This window comes from Archocentrus centrarchus, chromosome 12, assembly GCF_007364275.1.
Source record: "Archocentrus centrarchus isolate MPI-CPG fArcCen1 chromosome 12, fArcCen1, whole genome shotgun sequence".
NCBI classification, from domain to species: domain Eukaryota; kingdom Metazoa; phylum Chordata; class Actinopteri; order Cichliformes; family Cichlidae; genus Archocentrus; species Archocentrus centrarchus.
In genome coordinates, this window is record NC_044357.1 from 23339774 (window position 1) to 23360512 (window position 20739).

The following is a 20739-nucleotide window of genomic DNA, read 5'->3' on the forward strand; positions in this document are numbered from 1 at the left end:
TCATATTAAAATAATGTAGGGAATTTATTAAAATGTGTTATTTTTGCAGATGATCCAAATTTATTTTGATCTGGGAAAATTTTTAATCCTGCTGAAAAAGAGTTGGAAGTCTTTAAAATGATCTGATGTTAATAAACTGTCACTTAATATTAAGACAACTAAATTTTTTCATTTGCAAAAATCAAAAGAAAAAGAAACTGAACTAAAACTAACATTAAAATTTAAAGAGTTCATTCAGAAATATTTGCAGGTGTTATTTGTTACATTTGTTACTATGTGGACGTGCAGGGACTGATTTTAAAAACAACAATAAATTCTATATTTTCATTACTAAAATGTGTCATACACATTATTAACAAGACTGCTTACTATAATCACACTGACCTACTAATAATAAATTGTTTTTTTTAAAGAATACAAAACGCTGGATGCTCTAAGTTCCTTTGGGATCAATAAAGTATCTATCTATCTATCTATCTATCTATCTATCTATCTATCTATCTATCTATCTATCTATGTCACTTTCAAACCATGTACCACAGTGTTTTCAGTGCAGGAGATGCTGGAGTAAATATGATCAGAGAGGTTTTTGTACTGTAGGTCTTAAATGATGGACTAATCCTTATATAAGTATAAAAAAATTCACTTGTATTTTTCCACGTTAGGGTTGAGTTTGCTGGGTTTTGTTTTTGTAGACCAGGCTTATATAAGGTTGTGTTCTTTATGCTCTCTGTGTACTATGTGATGACTGAATAAATAAATAAATATAGTAAGTTTTGTACAGTTTTGTACTATTCTTTGTAAAATACAGTTGAATCCTGTAAATGCAGAGTTTTGCAGGATAATACAGTATATTTCTTTAATTTGACGTGCAGTAGTGTTATGAGGGTTATTTCAGTTATTTGTGGTTAGTGTTGGCGTGACCGAGAACACTGTATTTAAGCTAGCAGTGGACTGTCATGACCGCGAGTCCTGCAGCAGCAAATCAGACTGAAGAGCAGAAACATTTATTAAAGCTGTTATTTTGTCCTAATTTAAGACAGACGAGAAACTGAACTCAGGCTAAACAGGCGAGGATGAGCGAGATCACAGTAGTTCAAACACTAAAATGACTGCAATGGCAACCAAACGGTGTAAAACTATCCAGAGGATCTGTACTGTTACATGGCTTCACTACACCATAACACTTTTATGCTGGCAGAACTTTACTGTAATTTAACTGGAAACTTTCTTACACCGAAGCACGCTTCTTTCAGGCAAACTGAAAGGGTCTCTTTAGCCAAGCTCAAGTTAACTTACAAATCACTGTAAAAGCAGGTCAAGAGTCTCATGAGACGAGTTCAAGTCAAGTCTGAAGTCTTAAAAAAAGTCGAGTCATTTTAAACAAGTTTGAGTCGAGTCTGAAGTCCTGATTTACTCGAGTCCCAGTCTTAAGTCAGCTCTGCTTCTTTCTTCTGTGGACGCCAGTTCTCTGTGGATTTTTGATGACACAGCTGGTGTGCAGCGAGTGACGTTAAATGTCAGGTGTGTTTACCTGTGAGGGAGGGCGGGGAGCCGACCGGGGTGGAAGGATTAGAAGAGAAGCTGTTGTTCGTGTGATCAGGAGAATAGATCTGTAAGAACAAAGCAGGATACAGTGGAAGTAGTATCATACATGCAGAAAACCTCAAACAGACTTGGGGGGGGGGCCTTAAAAAATGTGTGTGTGCTGTACTTACCGATGCGAGTGCTTTCCCTAAGGCGTCTCCTGTCTGAGAGCTGCTGGCTGCTCCGCTCTGTGCTCGGTTAGCTGTGACACACATGTGCACACACACACACACACACACACACACACACACACACACACACACACACACACACACACACACGAGGGAAAAGAGGGATGTATTCTTGTAAATAAGGATGTTGTTAACTACATATTTAATTATTCAGCCCATCCGTTCCACACGTAAACCTGCAAAACATGTTCATTAGAACTGGAAATTACACCTCCAGATTCACATTTTGTCATCCTCCAACAACGCTCACACTTTCATTAATAATTTTTCTTCTTGTTTTTTGAGGAATCCTTTCCATGTTTTTTGGGTAGCGTGACATAACTAATACAATAACTCCCTCTTTAGCTCTCTTACCTCAAACGTTAACACTGTCTGGGCAGTTCGGGGCGATGCTAACCTGCTGATCTACAGCTGAAATGTATTTGCTGCTATAAATGAAGGAATGAATGGATCCTTATTCAAACAGAGAGAATCAAAAACAGGCTTTAATAGTAACAGACGTTCAACATTCGCATTTTAAATGTGTGACGGCATGTGTTTGTGGGGAAATGCTGGACTTTAAATGCAACTAAATCTGTTTCACACACTTGAAGAGCACCGAGGCCAGAGAGGAAGGAAGTGACCTCACAGGACCAGATGAGCACCCACACACACACACACACACACACACACATGTATACTGGAGCATAAAGACTGACATGCTCACAGCTCATCTCTCCTGATAGCAGATCCCAGATGGAAAGTTTACGCTCGCACACACAAGTTAGACCCACGCACGCACACACAGCAAAAACACATCCTTTCATGGCAAATGAATTCATTACAGCGATTGGCAGCAGTGCACTTCTTTAAGCTGTTAGAAAGAAAAGCGCGTGCGCAAGAGAGAGAGAGAGAGAGAGAGAGACAGGTAGGGAGGGAGAGAGACAGGAAGCAGCATATGTTTTGGGGTTAAAGCCTCATGTCTCACTCATGCCACACCACTGGCCCAGTAAACCATCCAAGGGATTACTGTTTGACACACACACACACACGTGCACGCACACACAATTACTCACACAAACACAGATCCTCACTTGATGCATAATTCAGAACATATGCAGGAGAAAATCTTTTTCATAAATGAGAGCTTATAGCCACAAAGCAGGAGAGCACAGAGGGGATAAAACTGATGTTTTTTATGTTTTGTTTTCTTGTCCATCACTTCTTCAAAGACTCAGAAATTATTATTAAATCAGTATTTTTTTGCTTTTTTTGATGTGCAGTTCCCTTGCTGTGCATCAGCTATATTTCACATGCTAATTGTTTACAGTGTATAATACAAAAGGGATACACCAATCTGATGTGTACCATATGGGCTCAATAGTGGGCGGATGTATGGGGCTGAGCTGCTCTGTTCAGTTGTATGATTTTCTCTGTTTACCATGATACATATCAGCAGCAGTGCAGTGAGCACGAGATAGAAAACTAACATAGCATGAAGGCAGCTAACAGCACAGGGTCAGCAGTCAGTATTTAACACCAACAAATTCAATTTGTTTCTTTGCATCTTAACTGTGAGCTGGTGACAGGAATATATATATATATATATATATATATATATATATATATATGTAATTAGCTAATAAAAGTGTAATAAAATTAGCAATAATTGCAAAAATAGCAAAAATAAAACAATGAACAAGACGGTCTTATAAATTGATGAAATGATTAATTTTATCAAATATTGATTCTGTTGTTAAGTATTGGTAGTGTACTATCACTACCAGTTTATTAAACTAGTAAATGTACTGTTTTACAATAGGGCTGCAACTAACGACTATTTTGATAGTCGATTAGTCATCGACTATTGAAACGATTAGTCGACTAGTCGGATTATGAATTGCATAATTATGAAATGGCACTTATTTAGCTATCAGCTTTTACATTTAGCATTAGGTTATTTAAAATGTGGTAGTAACACATACTTCATTCAAAACCTTTAATCAGGTTTGCTGCTGATATGACTAACGGTCCATTTTTCCAACCATAAAAAAAATATATATAGTACTTTTTTGTCCCTGTAAAACAAAGTTTGCACAGTTTTACCAGTATCCCCCATCACTAAACGTGCAGCTGAATGCTATCCGATCTTTAACTCTGACGTCGTTTCTGGGTCCAAATGATTCTAAATAAACAGCAACGGTATAACCCAGGGGTCGGCAACCTGCGACTCCGGAGCCGTATGCGGCTCATCCAGGCTTAATGTGCGGCTCTGCGGGTCGTGGAAGTAAATTATCAGTATCCAGTTGAAGTGCATTTTGTTTTTCTCAGTTCGGTTTTTGTTGTAGTTTTAAATTGGAACATTAGTGTGATCTTGAAATATTAAAATAAAATCATTTTACTTATTTATTTTAGTTTCTCAATATATGCGTCACTCGCGGTAACCTATACCGGCTTCCGGTAGCGGCTACCGGCTTCCGCTATTATTTGCGGCTTTTCCGTGTAAACCGGGTTCAAATGGCTCTTTCCGGATTACGGGTTGCCGACCCCCGGTATAACCAATGACTGGTCACTATTAAAGATGATTCTAACGTACCTTATCAACTGCAGCTATTTCCGCTTCTCTTTTTATCATCAGTAAAATCACACCTGAGTGTGTTTTTTTCGAGTTATAGTAACCAGGGACACAGCATTGCGGCAACTTGATCACGTGACAGTTTGGACCAGGAAATGGAATTCTACGTCATCACTTAACAGCCGGATTGCGCATGTGTGAAGCTCGCGAGAGAAAGACGGACAGGAAGATGTCTCACTACGTAAAAAAAAAAATCACCAGTAATAATAAACGACTATTGTCGACTATTAAATTCGTCGTCGACTATTTTTATTGTCGATTATTGTCGACTATGTCGACTAATCGTTGCAGCCCTATTTTACAATATCAGGAAACTGTTTAATTTGAGCCTGAAGAGCCCTGAAACATAATTATTTCCAGTGTCTTCCAGGATTACAGCTCATTGATGTAGGAACTGTGTCCTTTACATTAGATACATGCAGGCCCCGGACAATCTTTAAATCTCAGCTTTTATGCCTGAATGCAGGTACGCAGGTTGATTTGATGGAAACACAATATACTGTTCATGCAGATGGACGGTGGTGAGGTGAATTAGGCCACACAAGTTTCTTCAGACAGTCAGTATGTGAACATTGCTTCTTCTTGGCATTAATTTTGACTGATGTGACTCTTTAGTGAGTGCAGCTCCTGTTCCCTGTGAAGGAAACAAGACTGAGGCAGAAAACCACCTTTAAGTACCGAGTTTAAGGGTTCATGCGTGTGCAGGTTTATCATATGTTTAAATTCAAACAACAGCAGCATGCTTTTTATTTGCTTCATCTTGTGTTTACACTTATCTGCTGTGTGTGTGTGTGTGTGTGTGTGTGTGATGAGGAATGTTGGAGATGTCTTCCCATGAAAACAAACTTTCAATCTGTTTCTTATTGCTGTTCTATTTGTTCAATGGGACTCAAAGCAAGGGGTCCATATGGCGTGCTGTGTGTATGTGCGTGTTTGTGTGCGTGCAGCGGTGTGTTTCGGTGATGTCAAGGTCAAGCCAAAATGAAGTCCAAGTGTATTTCTCAGGCTGACTCTGCTCTGTTTCTGACCGCCTGTCTCTAACAAAGAAGTTTAGTTTCTAAGCTGTTTAAGTCATCTGTGTCCAATCCCAGCAGGGAGAGTTGTAACTGATTATGTGGCCGGAAATAAAACTTTGCTAACGGCGAACAACTGTTAACCTCATCTCTTAGGTAGTAACTTTAGGTGTTTTTCCATGTAGTGCATAAAAAACATGAACATTTGAACAAAAAAAAAAGAAAAATCAGAGAAATGTTTGGCCTGCACTAAAACACTGATTTTAAAAGCTACTTTGACCTGTCAGGTACGCTGTGAGTGTGTGCACCGGCGTTAGCAGGAAGCAAAGAATGGAGGAAGAGAAGGACAAAGACCTGATTTCTTAGTCTGAGATAAACCAGAGGCAGAAAACATCAGTTGGGAGTGTTTGCGCTTTATATTATAGTGCCTTTACCACATAATATAAAGCAAATTGAGGCGACAGTTGTGATTCGGTGCTATATAAATAAAACTGAAGGGAAGTGAATCCATCCATCTTTCACTCATCCAATTGCAGGGGTGCTAGAGCCTGCCCCAGCTGTCATAAGGTGATGCAGCTGGGATGGGCTCTATTATTTCGATTCCTTCACAAGTAAACTGAAATAACAGCGAGACACTGGGAAAGGAGGGCCCACCCCACTGTGCTAGTCTGTGGAGTTTTGCAATGCTGGAGTCGTTAAAAATGAAAATGTATTGTTGTGGATGGACACATACTCCGTGCTGCTTCAGCGACTGATGGTGAGTGTGTGGGGAGTATCTTTGCTGCTGCAAACACCATAGCAACAATAAACAATCACTCACAAGGCAACCCACCTGAGCTCAGATTAGCAGTTAGCATAAGCAAAGCGAGCGGCCTGTGCTAAATTGTTCCATACACTACAGGCTGATGACTCACTGTGACGACCAACTTCTCCCGTATTTTGATACCCAACCGTGCGAGCAATTACCTCCCTCTCTCAGGATATTTTCATAACATGATTTGATTGGCTAGTTGCAGCACTGGAGGATATAAATAAATGGGATTTGATGTGCTGGCGCCTGCCCTGATGTCTAAACTTTCCTTAATTTTTCGGCACAGGCAACGTGAGCAAAGAAAGGAAAAGCAATGGATCCACAAATCAGTTCAGCAATGCAGCGCATCACCCCAGACAAGGTAAACCAGAGGATCGAAGCCTGAAATGTGTACATGTACACCCCTCAACACTGGGATTAACCTCCTGAGGACCTCCTGGGGCAGAGATTTATCCTACCGACCTCCACTGTACAACGCAGTTCATTTATTTATCCATACATGCAGAAACTAAACAGCATTCCACACCTGAACTGATCAGTTAGTTGATGGACATAAAATTGACCTTGTGTTTAAGGGGTGAATTTGCATTTTCTTTAGAAAATTGTTTCAAAATTGACAACATGTTTAAAGATTTGGCAAAATACAAACACATCAGTGAGTGCACCCAAATCATCAAAAAGATTTTTCAGAATAAAAGGATCAAAACAGTCACGGTAACAGTTTAACTTCTACCCACAGCAGAGCTTCTCAAAGTTTCTTTTCAGGAGTCGGGAGGAGTCAGGAGGAGTCAGGAGTCACGTTCTTCGAGTCAGTCCAGATTGCAAAGTCAAACTGCAAGTCTGTGAGGTCATGACTCTTTTTTAAAGTCCAACTCGAGTCAGGAAGTCACGTCTTCAGTAAAATCTGAAGTCCACAGCTCTGACACCCACACGCAACAAATATTTGAAGCAAAACATGTCCTGTTACAAACATCACAGAATCACTTCAAGCTACAAGCTAACATCAGCAGGCTAACAGTTTTACAATGTCACTGTTAACACAAATGCTGCCTTAGATATGTGGCGTGTAACAAAGCCGACAGCTTCTAGTTAGCACTAAGCATGAAACACGAAGCTGCATCAATATCTCATCCCAATTTATCCAAAGTGTGAAAAAAAAACCTTCAACCTCATTGTGGCACCAGAGGAAAGTCATTGGACTAATCACCAGGGTCAGCAGGTTTCATCCTCTGAGGATCATGAATGTTTCTGAAAATGGACGGCATTCATTTACTCTTACAACACAGACATGGATGGACACCAACATGGACCTGTTGAATCGAGTGTGTATTTAACAGAAGCTTATTGCCATCCACTAACGTGACAGTATGTGACTTCAGTAATGTCAGCACTTCCTTCGTAGTCTTTCCTGCGTACATTGTGTAACGTCACAGTTTAAAGACAGTAAAATTTGTCCTGAGTGATCAGGACAGAACAGGTATAACTTTATATGTGGCTACAAAGTGACAGGAAGTACAGTAGGTCGTGTCAACAGGCATCCGTTGCCTTGATGCATTATTTAAAGTTAGCAGTGACCTTGTGACTTCTGCACACAGGCGTCTTACCCATGATGCTGTCTGTTCCGTTGGTAGGGGCAGTGCAAGAAGCGGTGCTGTAGTGATTGGCCCCGCCCCCGCCCCCTCCCCCTCTGTGGAAGCTGGACATGGGAGGAAGGCTGGAGTTGATATCTGCAGACGAGTGAGACGGGTAGCTCTGCAAAGAGACGGACGGGAAAAAAAATTAAACTTTAATATGAAAACTGCTACGAAAGAGGAAAGATTACATTAGAGTGGAATAAAAAACAGAAGGAAGTGGTTATAAACATGAAGCCTGCACACTGGATAATTACAGCGCTAGAACTAAAATAAAAGAACTGCCATTTAATGACACTTGACAGCTTTATGGCTTCGCATATGTGGAGAATTTATTAATCTTTCTCATGTGTCCAGATCTGCAAACGTGCACTGCCAGTAAAGCACAATATAGCTAACTAAGGATAAGTGGAAAAATACAACATGTTGAATGCATTCCCGCCAGCAGCCTTAAATATATTAAACAGTACTGATAGATTTATTTCATCAATGGATTTTATTGATTATAGATCTATGACTCACAGGATTGTAACTGTAATTGTAATTGTAGTCATTATAGTTTCAGTTACAGCGACTTTAAGTTTTTTCCATGTACTTTTCTGCATAAATGTCCAAAGAGAGCCGCCATCCCGCTGCCAACAAATGACTCCATATTTCCTTTTTAAGGTTTTGCCGAAGACACGCGAGCTTTGAATGAATCTTTTTTCAGGGTCATTTGAATCCATCAGCAGAATTTAATTCCCCTACAGAATGTAGGTAAGTGGAATAAAAAACTACACTCAAGGGATTCTGACTGGATTTCGCTGTTATGGCCTCACAGTGCAGAAAATGCAGTTAATGATGATTTCTAACCTAAACTATATAAAACATCTTCTGACACAGACTGCAAGATAAAAAAAGAAAATCAGTTTTAGGTAACAGGTGCTTCTTAGCATACCTACTATTAGCATGTAGGCTCTTTATTAGTAATTATGAATCACTTATTAATGCCTTAGTCTGCCTGACCAACAACTAGGCCATTTCTTTTCCATTAAAAACCTTTGTTAACTGCAAATCAGTCGTGAGTACGGTGGTAGAAGCACATCTTCCATGTTTGGATACGGTATGATTGACAGTTCTGCTCACCAGTCTGTCGTGAGGGTGAATCCCGCAGTAGGAGGAGCTCTGGGCAGGACCGTGGGCTGAATTCCCGCCTCCCAGCATGCTGCCGTGGTAACCTTGCTGGCTCATAGTGCTACTACTGCTGCTCCAGGGGTCGCCGCTGTGATGACCATCTGACAGAAGGCGATACAGAGACAAAGATGAGGAAGTCAGGGCTGGATGACACGGTTACAAAATGCAATTCTGATTGGTTCTTTCCGCAAAACCTTAAAACATAAGAGGGTAATTAAAACAACAGCTTTTATTATTAAAACGCATACTTTTTTTCCCTGTTATTAAGGCCTTATGTGCAAGACCAACAAATGCACCACTGGGGGGAAAAAAAGATGTCTTTTGCATTTTATTACCCACTAGCTCTCAATGGCTGTTCCACTACATCATGCTGCTAAATCACAGACTCAGTTAGTGTCGCTCTAGTTCAAGGATCTCAGTAGTTTTTGTGCTATATATTCTGTAAGCTCCCATTCTACTTTGACTGAACCCTGGTGTACTCCTGCCCTGACTGAGCGCCGTCTCAGTTTCCCATCAACTGACATTCTTCATCCCTTGGATCCCTTTACACCCTCAGCTTCCCACACCACTAAACTGGCTCAGTTCCTGGCTCAGCCTCACCCCTGACTCTCTGCCATTAACCTCCAAACTACTCTTACTCTCCCGGTTGCTGGCTTCCTTCCCCCGATCAGAAATAACACCAGAAAGGCACTCTAGCCTCCAACACCTCCACCTCCATCTGACCACCCATTCAGCCTTCTGATCGTATTATCTCTGTTGCAAGTAGCTGTGTTAATAAACTTCCTGGTGTACCCTGCAAGTTCTTGCCTGTGTTCTGCACCTGGATTTTTGCTTCTACTAAGACACGTGGACTTTCAATCAACCCAGCCAAGAAGTGGCCTATCGCATGAGCCACAGAGGCCCAGAGGCCCACGAGGAGATGACTCTGAAGGAAAGACTGGCCACATCTAAGTTTGGTGAGGTTTAAAGATCACAGATCTTGATTTTTTGGGACTGCACCTTGTCTCAAACAATTAATCATGGGAATGAAAAGAGTAATGTTAAATGAAAATCAGAAAAAAATGTAAAAAATGTAATGTTTAGTAAATCCGAAAACATGTCAATTTTAATTAATCAAATGAATTGGATATAAATCAATTAACTTTAGGGGGGGCTGCATGTGATATGCATGTTTCTGATAAATGCAGTCTTTGTGTAGGTGGAAACACAGTGAGTTTTCTCTCTGCTGTCAAACCTTCCAGACACTCAGCAGTGTCTCCATGCAGTTTAGTGATCTGACCCACTTTGTGCAGTAACCTGATTTCAGAAAACATCCATATAAACGGGACACCTGGTCTCCTTCCTCACATTAAGAATTTAAGAATAACCCGGTTAACACGGATCTGTGCTGGACAAACCTGATTTCTGGGTCCATGTCCGCCTTCGAAGATGAGCTGAGAGTGTATGTACTGTATTTATATGACAGACACTCAGGGGAGAGGGAAGAGGAGAGTCTGGAGGAAAATGAGGATTTAAACTAGTCAAAGCATTTGCCATTTATAATAGATAAGCAGACAAATGCGTCTCATCAAAACAGGAAGAAAAAGAGGGGCATTACGCAGAGATAATGGCAATCATTTTTAAACCAGTCTCTTTGAAGAGATACAAAAGTTGACCTATTATTCTTTTATTTATTTTCTGTGACCAAAGAGTAGAGAGACACGTGCTCACAAGAGGCATAAATTAAACTCAGCCTGATCCATTGGAGGGAGCAGCTACTCTCGCCACCGAAAGTAAGTCAACAAACAACATCCGTGATGTTGACATCACTGCTGTGTCCTGCAAAATACGAAGACCTCCTCTGGGTAGCTGTGATAATAAATAACAAAATGTATGACTCAAGTCTTTGGCTGATTTTGGTGAGAACAACTTTCAGGTCAGGGAGCCTTCAGCTCATTTTGTCGGCTGTCCAGTATCCGCAGTGCGCTCAGGAATCTGGTGGTGGGAGGTTTGATGAGGGACAGACCTCATGTATATGTGTGTGTGAGACTGAGTACCTGGCATAAAGAAAGAGCTTGGGAAGCCAGCACTGGGAGGTTTGGAGGAGGGATAACCCGGTGAGTCCCTGTTGTAGTCGGCTGTGCTGGCAGACGGAGCGTACACCTGCAACAAACACAGAAACACACGACGTCAGGCAAGAATCAAAGCTTCCATTCTCTCATTTTTCCTCACTGAGGCTCAGCAGGAGTTGGTCCCAGACATTATTTCCAGGAGGCCGTAACAGATGACTGACACTTCCCTCCTTCACTCAAACATCACCCTGGAATATGTTATTGAATGAACACGCAGCTTCCTGGGCCTTCCTGTGGGTCTTTGCCTATGATTTTCAAACTGGAAAAACTATGGAAGCTGCTCTGGAAACTTTGTGTAAATTCCACGAATAATAGTTTCTGAACAATACTGTCCTATTTTAAGCTTGCTTTATGCAGGGCTGATTTTAAAGTATGCATAAAAATATTTCACAGTGACAGTGACCATTGCAGATTTTCAGTCATCCTCTTGGAGCAGTTTGATGGCTGAAAGACCAAAGCAGCAGTTTTCTGAGCGTCTCCTCTCGGAGGAAGAGGAGCAGCGGCAGCAGTCATGCAGCAAACATACAGCAGCACAACCAGCAGCCTGTCATCACTCAAACAGGTGATGCTCTTCCTCAGCAACGCAGCGGCTGCATGAGAACACGGCGTCTGAGTTTGGTCATGCCTTCGACTGGGGGTCCCCACAGCATGCCTTTTTTTGTGTGCGTGTGCGTGTGTGTATGTGTGTGTGTGTGTGCATAGCGTGCGAACACTCAGCCATTACGCTAGCTCGCGCTGCATGACGCAAGCCCTGGAACAGCTGTTGAAAATGCTCTTCCCCCTCTCTGTCTTCCCCCCCTTTCTCCCATTGATTCCCATTAAAATGAAAAGCCTCACTCCAGAGCTACACCTAATCTATCTCGATCCCCTACCAAAGACACGGGCTGCTTTGTTAACTTTAGAGTATTTGCATATGGATGGAGCACAGATGTGGTAAAAAAACCAAATGTGATGATAAAACACAGAAGGAATAAAAAGAGAGATGAAACAAAAACACTTGGGGGCATTATAAAAAACATCATCTCACTTCCCACACTCCCCGAGAGGAATTATTAAAAACAGAAAACAGCTTAAAACGCTTTCTTTCAAGCAAAAAACCCTCATAAATTTTTTTCTCTCACATCAATGAAGGATTGCTGCTTCAGTGAAGCTTCTCATTTCTTCCACCTGGTCGCATCATGATCCTGCACTCTTCCAGGTAAGCAGCCTTAACAGAGAACCCAGACACTAACAAATGCGCCTACAGAAAGAGACGCTCCACCTGAGTGTTTCCTTTGGTTCAGTGAGCTCTGTACACGCAGGAAGCAAGCGCCTCTGGTTCTCAACAGAGGGATGGGCTGAGGGTCGAGGCGGCCTTGCAGCAGGTTAATCAAAAGCACAAACTGGGGGGTGTTTGTCTGATTTCATCCGCGACGTGGACTCTGTGTTTCAAAACAGCAGCTACGCCCTAGATGTTTTGACCTCCACGATTTGAAGTGTACTCCTTTTCCGTCTGAGTAGATGCAACAACCCAGCTAAGGCTGGAGCCGCACTTCTCCCGGGTTCATGGGAGTGTTTGGAGTTTATTGTTTGGAGTATATTTTCATGTCCCTTAGGAACCTGCATCCTTACAGAAGTCGAAACAGCCACTCAGCTTGCTCGAGTCTTTGAGGCGTGTGTTTATGGAAGCTTCTCCCTGGGCCCGTGGGACTTCTGGTTACCCAGAATACCCTTCTCTGCATGGGTCTTGGGAGACCCTTATATCAGAGAACCATCATTTGATCTGAGCGTGTAAGATGATGAGAAACCCTTTTTTTTTTTAGGTGTTACTGCCGCATACATGCTGCACAGTATAATGATTCATGGCAACACAAACAGGATTTATATAAAATGCTAAAAAGTAGCTTCAAAGTTATATTTATTTTATTGGAAGTGACGAGGATCTAAATCCACAGCCTTTGTTCTGTGAAAAGAAAACACATTTGAAAGTTTGTCTCAAGTTTTGAGCAGCTCACACTTTGTGAGTCTGAGCTGGTCAGTAGCTGCAGTCTTAAGTACAGAAGTCCATTTAGTCTGGTTAGCTTACACCGCTAAATCCCCAAATTAGCTCCAGAGAAGCTTTGAAGACAATTCTGCAGGAGGATTTGTTCCACATCATTTAAGAAAAATCTCCTAATGTGTAGGAGGAACAGCAGGAACGACTCCAGCAGGCAAAACTTTACATTTAAGAGCCTGACAACGGTCTCCAAGGCAGCAAAACTGTGAACCTTTACTACGGTTAACTTGTCATCACTGTTTCCTTTTCATAGTCGCCATCTGTAACAATACAGATGGCAACAATTTTAATAATATTTGTAAATGACATAAAACAAAACCAAACAAATACAAATAAATGTATTGAATTGAATTTAAACTGCAGTGTTTTGTCCAATACTGAAGCAGACTACAGCAGGGTTTCACCATCACATTCAAAGAGCAGCAGCCTGCCATCTGCTGAGTTTAAGTCTGTCTCATTAGCCTGCAGTTCCTACCATTATTTAACATAAAAATAACTCAAAAAACTATAAAGATAAAAAATGGAAGAAATAACCAGCCAAGTAATAATAATAATAATAATAATGATGACACACTCGCAATATTACTGTGTAACGTTTTGTAAGGATCAACACTTTGAACCAGTGGCTGCCAGAAATAGTAGGAAAAAAAGTCATACAGCATGATTTTAAAATATTCAACAAAAATATACACACAAGTATATTAATGAGCTGAAACTTTCTGCTCACTGGTGTGAAGTGTGACTGATATAAAATTCAAAACTCCAACACAGCGATGAAGAGCGCTACAATCAAGACGTCTGAAGAGCGCTGGAAACTGTGGGAATCAAATGCAGGGGTCAGGAAACACCCACCCAAGAAAACATGCACGCACACACGCACGCACGCACACACACGCACGCACACACACACACACACACACACACACGCACACACAAAACTTGCAAATACATAAGCTCAAACACAAAGATGGAGGTTGCTAAGTCAGATGGGAGAGGTCTGTACCTTCCCACAATGCACCTTGCATGAGTTTAAGCATCCAAATCCCCCAGTCCCCGCACACACACACACACACACACACACACACACACACACACACACACACACACACACACACACACACACACACACACACACACACACACACACAGACACACACACAGAATCTGTGGATGTCATTAGAGCTAAACTAAAATCCCCTTAAACTTCCTCTTCCTCCTCCTCTTCCCCTCTGAGAACAGAGTTTGTGCTCTAATCATAAAACCACATTTATTGACCCAAAGCCTGTGCAAGAACACACACACGCACACACACTCAAATATGCATGCTTGTGTTGTTCCTGTTGAAAATATTCAGATTTATGCCTCGTGCGGTGCAGGCATATTTTCCCACTGAATGCTGCAGTTAGGCCGGTGACGAAAGAATGTGATTTGTACTGTACGTCTGTGTGTGTGTTACAGACGCACAGCAACAGGTGCAGAGTGTGTTCGAGTCTGAAGAATGCAGAGAGACACAATAACAACCTCGCTTCCTGCAGTAACACACACACACAGACACACAGAAGCATGAGTATTCCCACAGTTAACCAGCAGACCTTGAGCCAATCAGAGAAAGCCTCAACTGTTTTGTAATTTTGCTGACCACAAAACACAGAAAAATAATGCCAACCACAACAAAAACAGTTTACATCCCATCAATAACCTTCATTTGGAGCTTTTTTTTTACCACTATTATGTAAACTGGGGGATATTCCCACAATTCCTTGTGCAATGTTAAATACTTGTTCTATGAATGTAATTGGTCGGAGAATAGGTTCAAATATTTCTGCTACAATAGAAACAGGTATGGAAAATAACTGCTGTGTGTTGGTACAAAGTAGAAACCAGGAATCTTGGGCTCTGTGCAACAGAATGACAAACTGGACCACAATAGAAACACAACAGAAATCATTTGAAGTTTTTAGTGCCATGACAGGAAACCTGCTGCCAGTCCTGTTAGGGATAAAATAGACCCCACTGGAACGGTCACTGCTTGGATTTCAGTGTTTCCCACAGAACTGGGACACCATACATACTCTGTGACAATGAATAATGGCACAATAATGAGCTGCCATCACACTGAGTAAGTGTAGTCGAGTTCCTACAAACTCCAACTATGTTGGAAGAGGAAGACCGTTGTGCACTGTAGTCAGGCTGGGAAAGAACCAGGACTACCACCACCAACTGCATCCCACGACAATGGAAGAGGAGAAACTCAGGTCAGCTCAGGATGCTGGAAACAGGAAGTGCCAGGGCACTACTGACATTTGTTAACTATGCGCGGCCTGCTGAGTAAAGTTCAGTAGTGGGAAACACTTAACCCTGTGCATAAATAATTTCTGTAAAACTGAGATGTGTTCCTCAATGGAACTATAATAGAAACCCACAAAAGAGATGAAACAGGAACCACTCAATATTTTAAATGAGCCACAGAAATGGTTCCTTACAAATCCAACACCAGAGCTGCACAAAAACCACCTTTGTCTGTAAACCAGTTTAAACTAACTTTCAATGACAAAATTAATCTCCTAAAAATGATCACAAATCTGAATTTCTACAATTAAAACCAACAAATTCAGGATAAGCACACTGGCAGGGGTTAGTTTAGGCATGAGTCACAAGAAATCAGGTTTTTGTTTATGTGTGGGACCAATTTTTCACTCAGTGCACTAGTATTGTCTTTACTTTAAAGGTTTATTTTAACTCAGTTTTGTACAGACCTCTCCTCCATTTCTGAGAGGTCACCCCATTGAATACATGACTGAAAGAGAGTGGCTGTGGAGCACCAAGGGAGTAAATGTTGATTATATTCATGAGGTGTAATCCGGGAGAAAATCTGTTTGAAATGCACTTTAGTTCTCTGGGAACAACGTATTTAGGAGACGGGGCTGAAACAAATCAGAACAAACAGTTCTCCGTGCAGCGATGGAGACACAATAAACTCAAATTAAAAATAAACCACAGAAACAAGAGCTATCATGTAATTAAATCCAAGCCAAAACCAAGTAGAAAGACAATCAACTTACTGGTAGAAACCAGTAGAACCAACATTCTGTATGGAACCATAATACAAACCATGTGATCATGCCATGTTCTATAAGAGAACGACGACAACTCCTAATACAAACCAGCAGAGCCAGATGTTTAAAGCGAGGATCAGTAGAACCCTGACAGAATTCAGTAGAAGTGGTTGTGTAACGCCTGACGGGTTCAGGGAATCTTCACAGAACATGAAACATAAAAGAAATCATCAAAGCTTTGTTCTGCAAAGCCCGCGGCGAAAACAAGAGAGAATAAAGAGACATTCCACTGAAAACCGATTCCTCATGGTGCCGACACACACACACACACACACACACACACACACACACACACACACACACACACACACACACACACAGAGCACACCAGCTGTGTAACTCACTGACCTGAACCGAAGTTAGAAAGACAACAGAAACTCAAAATTAGCTGAAGTCCACATGATGTATTGATAAGTCCTGCTTCAGCTCAACATTCAGTTTGACCCTCGTCCTGCAAACAAACGTCACATGTGGGAGCTGCTTGTGACGTTTGTTTGGGGATGCAAAATGTTAATTAGCTGATAAACGTATTATTTTAGAACAGTTAATTTAGATTGCATAAAACTAATATGCACACTTTCTTTTATCGTAGATTTTACCCGACATCAGTACCACATTAAAAACATATTTTAAACTGATTCTGGCTGAGTTTATTCATCTTGAAGTAAATTTTATGTTAAATATTTATATGGTGAAACCAGTTTAAACTCATCTGTCCCTCAGTAAAACTGCAGATCAGCCTAATGTGTAAATAAAATAGCAAGAGGTCTGTTTCTTTCAAAATAAAACTAGAAACCTAAAAGGATTTTTCACAAATGAGACCAAACGCAGATTCAGTCATTTAAAGATGGAATATGTTGTGCCCTCAGTGATGACTTCAGACTGCTCTTATTCAGTCTAATCAGCGTTCAAGGAGGAAAACCAAAACAAGTGTGAAATGTTAATATATTCATGTTTCATTCAACTAGTTTATTAAAGGATTATTTGAGTTTTAATTTAATGTAAAATGTTACTATGAGCAAAAGTACAAGTATGTAAAAATATATAAAAAGGAAAAACTAAAATTAAAAATGTTATATAAAATGATTAAAAAGCAAATAAATGTGAAAATGCTGCATCAAGACTGTGTGGGAAACATTTTTGAACTTGTTGACAGAGATGGAAATGCTGCTGGGCTCTGGAGGATTTTGTTAGAAAGAGTGAGAGGAGAAACAATAAATAGCGGAGAATGAAATGCGAAAAGTTGGATGCAGATAAAAAGACAGTAAACGGAAACAAAAGAGTGAAAAATGCAAGGAGGGTAAAGAAAGAAAGAAAGAAGCAGGAGGCTTTTTTTGTCTCTGCTCAGTGTTTGATGCTCTTCTCCCAGTTATGGTCTCCAAATGTGGGGAGCATCTGTTCAGCCTCCCTGTGTCAGACTCGGTTCTGACTGAAGAAAATACTGAAGGGTGAAAAAGAAGAGGAGAAGGAGCCTCTCCTGCTTTGTGCTCACAATCACAGTTTGATAACTTGTGGGAAACTCAGACAGCACATCCTCCGTCAAGGCCGACACCGAGGTTGAGTCTTCATTTTGAATTTCTAAGGGAAGTCAGCAGAATGTAACCACACATCACGCTCCAGCTCTTGTGCAAGTTTTATGAAATATCTTTTTGCACAATCTTCCTCCTCAGCTCACACGTGGCAGAGGAATTAGCAAGTATAAAGATTACCATCTCGGTTTAGCATGTTAGCATGCTAATATTTGCTAATTAGCACTTAACACAAACTAGATGCTGGTGGCTAGTTTTGGCCATAAACTAAAATCAAGGACAAAAAACAAACTGACTTTATGATATAGATTAATGATATTAAGGATCTTACTAAAGGACCCCACACTAGTTCTTCAGCCATGCCTGGGCTTTGACCCCTGACCTTATATTAGGTGTTGAGGTACTACTGCCCTTTATATGGAGCATATGCTAATGAGTTCTGGAAGGAGGTACAGGGTCTCCTTGTGCAAGCATAACTGTTATAAACATTCATTTGTCAGATAACCTTAATTTTGAGGTCTGTACTCACTAAATTGTTTCCCAATCACAACAGTTTTATCTTATCAGAGACAAAGTAACCTTATGTTTTATTCGCCAGCAAACCACCAAAGTCAGATAAGATACATTATGTGGGGATCATAAAAGCATGAACCAATCTGTCAGGCAGATGCTGAGATATCTTTCAAGGGGGTCACAAGTCCTCAGAATCCATCTTCTGAGGACTTTAAATGCAAACATTTTCATTGCAATCTCTGAGAGTCGTTTGCAACTTTGGGTCTGCACCACTGAGGACTCCAAGGATGTCTGGGTGGACGGACGGGTTAGCGGAGTGCTGAACCACGGTGCCTCCGATCCACGGTCACTGGTGGTTTGCGTTCACCGTGACCACACTCTCCAGCCTAAAAAGACAATTTATTCTTCCCATTCCTGCGTGGATGTGCACGGCATAAGTTTTGTTGTCTGTCCAAGTCCAAAAGAGTTTGTGAAAACACCTATGAGGGTGTCAACATGCGACGGTGTGAACTGTTCACACTAAGACGGTGGAAGCACCAGAAAAAGAACAGTTGCCGTTTATATTGTGCCCTGGATGTATTGTTTTCCTTTTCCTAATCCCACACTAACTGTTGTTTGCAATTTTAACTGTAGTATACTGTGATATGCACAGTGAGATATTGTAACATGTATAAAATATTACTGATAGAAAGTCACTGCTGTAAGTGTTCCCTACAGAAAGCCTGTTATAGTAGTAAACCTGCCTGTAGGGAAAACTGACCAATGGAAGGGGAGACGTCAAATTAATTTAAGCTACTTGGTGGAAATGTCAGCAAAAGGACAACGCTGAAAAAAAAAGCAGCCTTTATATTATTCACATTTGACTTCTTTATGTTGTTCAGCCATAAAAAAGGAGCTTTAACTGTTGTTTGTCAAGGGGTCAACGTCATGTTTCTGCTGCACAAGTGAAAAAAGGGTTAAATATTCCCGGCTTTTCTCTCTTTGTCGCTCAGTATCCATCTCTCTCTCTCTCTCTCTCTCACACACACACACACACACACACACACACACACACACACACACACACACACAGTTTACCACGCTTCATCCAAAGCAGATGTGCTGGAATGTGAACACTCAAAGGAGCAGTCACGAAACCTCTTGACAGACACACACATACTCACTCTCCCTCTCCCTCTCCCTCTCGCACAAACACACACACACACACACACACTAACACACACAGTCGGCTGCACCTGTGCCTTTCCAGTTTTTTTCTCTCTTTGTTTCCCCCTCCTCCTCCTCCTCACTGTCCTCTGCCTCTCTCATTTCTAACAGGCTGGTTTCACTTTCATCTCGTCTTTATTCACCTTCACACAAACAGTTTAACACTGCAGGAAGCAGAAACGGAGCAGATACGCCGCACAGGCTACAAATAAAAGGAAAACAATACAAATAATCGGAATGATCAGTGAAATTGCTGATCCTGCTGAACATTTCCCAAAGGTGAACATTTTCCACTTTATAGTATTAGGGTTTATTTCTGGCAAAGTAAAGAGATCCTCCATCCCTCCTCCTTCCACCTGTAGATGTGTTTCTTTTTTTTTCATCTTCATTTATCGTTCATGCCGCCACACTCTGAGGCCATCCGGAGGCAGACGTGGGAAAGCAAATCAAACGCACCGCAGACGGATCAAACATTTTATTTTTTAGTGAGACGGGGGGTGTTTCTGTTTTTTAGATGTATTTTTATAGCGGAGATCTGAGCTGCGGCCTCGCAATCCTCTGAAGGTTAATTATGTTCCTGATTCAAAACACATGGAGGGAAAAACTGTGTGTGTGTGTGTGCATGTGTGTGTGTGTGTGAGAGAGAGAGGGAGAGGGAGAAAGCGGAAGGAAATCCCACCCACACCTCCAAGCCGAGCCCTTTATTCCACCAACCTGCAATTGCACTAATGCGAACCAGATGTACACACACACAAACACACACACTGCCTAATTGACTCCATATGATGAAGTATGTAGAAAGAGAGAGGGAGAAAGGAAAGAGAGAGAATGTGGGAAGAAAATGCACACATTCAAAGAAAGAGAAGGAGGTGAAATAAGGAGAAAGATCAAGAAATAATATCAAGTTGGAAAGAGTTGAAAAATTGAGCCAGAGCAGGAAGTGTAAAAAAAAAAAAAAACTGCAGTTCCTCTGGTGGCCACTGGAGGCTGCCTTTAAGGAGAGCATCCCCATAGACTCCCATGTTAAAATGCCCAAGTTTACAGCACAAATAAACATGTTTAAAGCCTATTTTGAAAAAGCAGTGGCATATTTATAGCTAACTCTGCCTTTTGTGATAAATGTACAGGAGGGAAATCTTTAAAAAAAAAAAATCACATGCTAAACTTTTAGTAACCTTTAAAGTTGGCTGTGTGGGCACTGACAGGTGG

At 41.2% G+C, this 20739-nt stretch overlaps 1 protein-coding gene across 4 annotated transcripts in view; it reads right to left on the reverse strand.

The window, feature by feature from the left end:
- tcf4 (transcription factor 4) overlaps window positions 1-20739 on the reverse strand; it is a 226498-nt gene that overhangs the window by 34650 nt on the left and 171109 nt on the right. For all 4 annotated transcript variants that reach the window (XM_030743169.1, XM_030743166.1, XM_030743170.1 and 1 more), the window contains 5 exons: window positions 11057-11162; window positions 8973-9121; window positions 7821-7968; window positions 1719-1789; window positions 1535-1613 (listed from right to left, as the gene is read on the reverse strand). In XM_030743169.1, the coding sequence (XP_030599029.1) occupies window positions 1535-1613; window positions 1719-1789; window positions 7821-7968; window positions 8973-9121; window positions 11057-11162 (553 nt within the window). The remainder of the gene's footprint in view (window positions 1-1534; window positions 1614-1718; window positions 1790-7820; window positions 7969-8972; window positions 9122-11056; window positions 11163-20739) is intronic.